Source organism: Penaeus vannamei, chromosome 3 (genome assembly GCF_042767895.1).
Source record: "Penaeus vannamei isolate JL-2024 chromosome 3, ASM4276789v1, whole genome shotgun sequence".
In the NCBI taxonomy this organism is placed as follows: domain Eukaryota; kingdom Metazoa; phylum Arthropoda; class Malacostraca; order Decapoda; family Penaeidae; genus Penaeus; species Penaeus vannamei.
This window is the reverse complement of record NC_091551.1, coordinates 51,055,729-51,060,144: the sequence shown is the minus strand read 5'-3', so window position 1 is coordinate 51,060,144 and position 4,416 is coordinate 51,055,729. Positions and strand designations below refer to the sequence as shown.

The window sequence follows — 4,416 nt, the reverse complement described above, 5'->3', positions numbered from 1 at the left end:
TTTCAGTTGCATAAGAAGTCTTTACACCTATAATTCAGCATGTTTGTAGTTTAACTATAAAAGCGTAAATATCAGTGTTGTGACATTAATAAATATACATCTCTATCAGAAACAGAATAACCAGCCATATACAAAATGTGATATACTTATTACCAACAAATTTAAAACAAGGCTATATTTATCAATAAATTTGGTGGTTTCATTCTGTGAAACTGAGATTAATGACAACAGTTATAAAAAAATACTCAAACCTAAATAAATAACTTGTACTTTGAGACATCCTAGTACTAACTTAATAATTTATTCTAAAAATGCCCTGTATCTCTCAGGTGATAATCAAATCCACTTGAAATCAACCTGAATCTGTAATAAAGGATTAGCAACATGGATACTAGAAGATATCTTCAATTTGAGGAAAAATGCAAAAAACAAAAATAGGAAGTAACATACACAAAAATGAAAACTCATCTGAAAGAGAAATTACACAATAAACATTCCTGGGGGAAAAAAATCATGTCACACCATAACAACTATAACAACAAAGGACACACCTAAAATAATAACTGTTGTGTACTCTTGTCAAAAGCACCACACACCTGTAGTCAAACCAAACAAGCATAGTCATGTGGATCCTCGTAACTATTTGTGTGTTCTGCTACCACTATGCTAAGTGCTAGTGCTGTTCAAGATCAAATCTCAAAAATTATAAAATTTATGCTAAAATACAGGAACCATGTGGATGCTAGCCAGGTCAGACAGTGGAGTCATCTTCCATTGCTTATTTTTGCCTGTCAGGAATCAAATGTTTGATAAAAGTATTTTGAATGAACCCATCATTCTGCTGTTTGTATTTGCATAGCATACTGTCCTATTTAAAATCTTTTCACCTGTATGGAAATAAATAAGTTATCACTTAATAGATAATTCAAAGCATTCAACCCCATACTAAAATCTAAAAGTACATGCCAATGACATTTAGAAGCAGAACAACCACAGAACTTAACATGCATTAATCTACAATTTTATGGTAGTTACTTCCTGGCAATAAGTAGTTCCTCTTTCGACAAAAATGTCATGAGCATTATTTGCATCTTCAAGAAACCTTTTGTCTTGATTCATTAATTTTACTGCATTTGTTGATTTCTGAACTCAATATCTACACTTTGGACATTTGCATTCTCCACTAAATACATCAAAAGATATTTATATTCTGAATAGTACTGCCATCAGACTGTCATCATTCGATAGCTTAGAAATCAAACTCAGGATGCCCATTCATATTGCTTATCATTTACTGTTTCAAGATGCTTCTGTCCATAATCTTAGCTTTTAATGAACAATTAGTGCTGCTTTTCATTTTGCATTCATTTTATTGTTCTCTTTGTTACTTGATTAGAGGCCTTTGCCAAGAAGCTTCAATATTTAACTTCGTAATATATTCAACATTAAAGTGAAGAACTAATACACCACACAACTGAAATTTCACTAAAAATATTTGAGCATGCTCTGGTTAAGCTTGCCTACTAGGGAAATGACTTTTAAAGTTATTCAGTAAAAGATAATACCTTAATCTAAGTTAAACAACAATTAGACTACAAGTGCTGAAAGTGGCTCCAATTGTTATAATGAAAGCATTTTTTTTGACTTCCTTAAGTCTTACCAAGGCGTAAATGTGTTCATAGCCAGTAAGAAGGTTATATGAATTATACATCACCTCACTAACAGACTTTTCATATAAATAATTTTGGTTCAGCAAGTAGTAATTGTATAAGTCTGCATTTTTCTCCTGCTTCAGTATTCTGCCTGTGGGGACAAAATCTCTGGATATTACACAGCAAGTTGAAGCTTAGAGAGTGACTAGCTCACGTTGTGGTATTCTCTCGTCAAATTCCATCCATCCTTTTTGGATCATATTTTTTTCCTCCCAGAATAGTCCTGTAGGGAATAAAATTTGGCTATTTGCAAATTCAATATTAATACCTTATACTAATTGCAGGATTTCAACCAAACCATAAATAAGAAGGTGCATAATGAATGGCTATAGTACTAAATGTGCCTTGTGTTAGGTGTGTTAAGGTCATATCCCCCATTTAGATCAAATAACAATGACCAAAATCTGTGTATGCATCTAGATCCCTTACCTTAGACAGACTTCCCACATTTTATTCACATTGGCTGAAGTATTCAGTTGATACATCAATAACCTCTTTCTCATCTGTAAGTTTTGTAGTTGTTTCTCTCTCTCGCTCTTTTTACTATTCTACAGAATACTTTACCTGCAGTTTCAGGGTATGCTTTCTTTTTCTTTTGCATCCATTATGCATATTATATAAGTATATATATATTCTTATGGGAGGTTGGATGGATGGATTCACAAAACTTTTTCACTTAAAGGTTTTATTGTACTTGAACAACTGCAAGCCTAACTGCTAGCAGCACTTGTTAAGAATACAAAGGACAGACAATTCACATCTTGACCATGGCCTTTCTGTTTTTCCTTTTTTGTGTATTGTAAATTTGTCAGAAAGACAAAAGGAGCTCACATAAATTCAATTTACTTACAGTATCTTTTAGTTACTTCAAGTATAAAAATAAATGGACCCCCGAAGACACAAACAATTTTAAATACCATTAAAAAAAAAAAAGTTGGCCTATGGTCACTTTACACAAAAGTTCATTTTTACATTAATCCATTGTCATTACATACTTCTCACCCTAACAACCCCCTGGTTTGGTCAGTTACCTAATTACAAACACATTAGTAAACATAAAATTAATAATAGCCTCCACAGGGTACATGGATAATGTTTTTCTTACACTTAAGAAGCCATACACAATTCACTTCAATCTGCTGAGTAATTTCTTGTATTATATGATTTTCACTTTTATTACTAACATTTCATTATTATCTTTTACTTGTCACTCCATGCTTGTTTTTAAGCATCATTGTTCATATTCTGTTCCTGTCTTTTTCTTATTCATCTTCAGACTCTTCATGTTCATAAACATCTATTTTTTGTCTTTGGGCATCCTCTCTTCATTTTCACATTCTTTCATTATAAACTTCTATGACTCCACTGCCTTATTTTTGTTTTATGGTGATTTAATCTTTGTTGTTGCACAGCACCAATCAAGTCTCCCACTTGAACAGGTTTTTAAAGACAGTACTTGCTCCCCACAAACCTTGCTACATCCTCTATGTGCAACCTGGCTTTGCTGGGTTTGTGTAAAGGGCTTAGTACGTACCATTGTTGTAGCCTGCCTGGGACGTGCTGTACCCACCCCTACTGTCATAGTTGTCGAAGTTGCTGCCCCCATAACTTTGGCCGCCCCCGTAGCTGTTGTCATAACCAGAGTCTGGGAAGTAAATATATATGGCCTCATTATAATTCTAAATACTTTTATGGAGACCATCAGCCCGTTCAAAAGAAAGAGGGGGGTAGATGTCTTTTGACATGTGTCATGTTTTTCCCGCTTCTTTTCTATTTATACATGTAATGTTGTACTGTTTTTACCCTGTACAATCTTAAATACTGAAGTGAATTCCTTGTATGACCTAAAACAATTGCACACTATTTATATCCTTGTCTAGGATTTACAAAACCAATAAATAGGACCTTAAGATAATCAACCAGGACACCATGGGACATTTCCTGGGAGCGTTCACTCACTTGACTGGTATTTATCGTATCCACTGTTGTATCCCTGGTTGCTGTTGTAACTCTGGCCACTGTAATTGTTGTCATAGTTGGTAGAGTTATATCCTCCACCACCGTAGCCACTGCAACAAAAATGTTACCTTTACCCTCTCTCCTACACTAAGTTGGAAGCACCATCAAATGCTCACAAAATCACTAAGCCTACATCACCATTATGCCACTTAAAACAGATGCCAAGACATGCACCACCACCATCACCTATGCTATATGTTCTACAGAGGAACTGACACTTTCCAACATATCACTGTCATCAAATTTTCCTTCTGTTCAATTTTTACCCAGTGACCTTTAGGTGTGCTAAGGAGACAGAACAAAGTTTTGGGGTGCACTCAAAGAATTATGACAAAACTAAAAAAATAATAAAAAATAAAAAGAATAAAGAAAAATAAATAAAAGAAATAATAAGGCAAGTTGCAAGCAAAAACTTGCATCAAATAAGCAATCCTTATAAAATGTGTTCAAGGAACTCCCAAGTAATCAGAAGGTTAAGATCAAGTGTGTTCATTTAAAAAGATCAATAAAATAAAAATCAAACAATAGAGTTTAGATAAGTGAAAACATTTTTTTAATAAACTGAGTGACCAAAAAAGGTAGGTAGTATAGTTTAGTTCGTTTGGCCTACCTGTTACCGTAGCCACTCTCCCCATCCATCCTGGGCCGCTTCATGGGAGGGCCGCCATATGAACCACGTGAAGCC

The 4,416-nt window shown here is 34.2% G+C and overlaps 1 protein-coding gene across 1 annotated transcript; it reads right to left on the bottom strand.

Annotated features, from left to right (window-relative positions):
* Positions 1-2,380: 2,380 nt before the first annotated feature.
* On the bottom strand, positions 2,381-4,416 carry LOC113800045 (uncharacterized; the record flags this gene model as incomplete). Its single annotated transcript, XM_070114354.1, is given in 3 exon segments — positions 2,381-3,357; positions 3,672-3,781; positions 4,342-4,416. Coding segments are annotated over 3 exon segments (307 nt in total), but the record flags the coding sequence as incomplete, so codon positions are not given.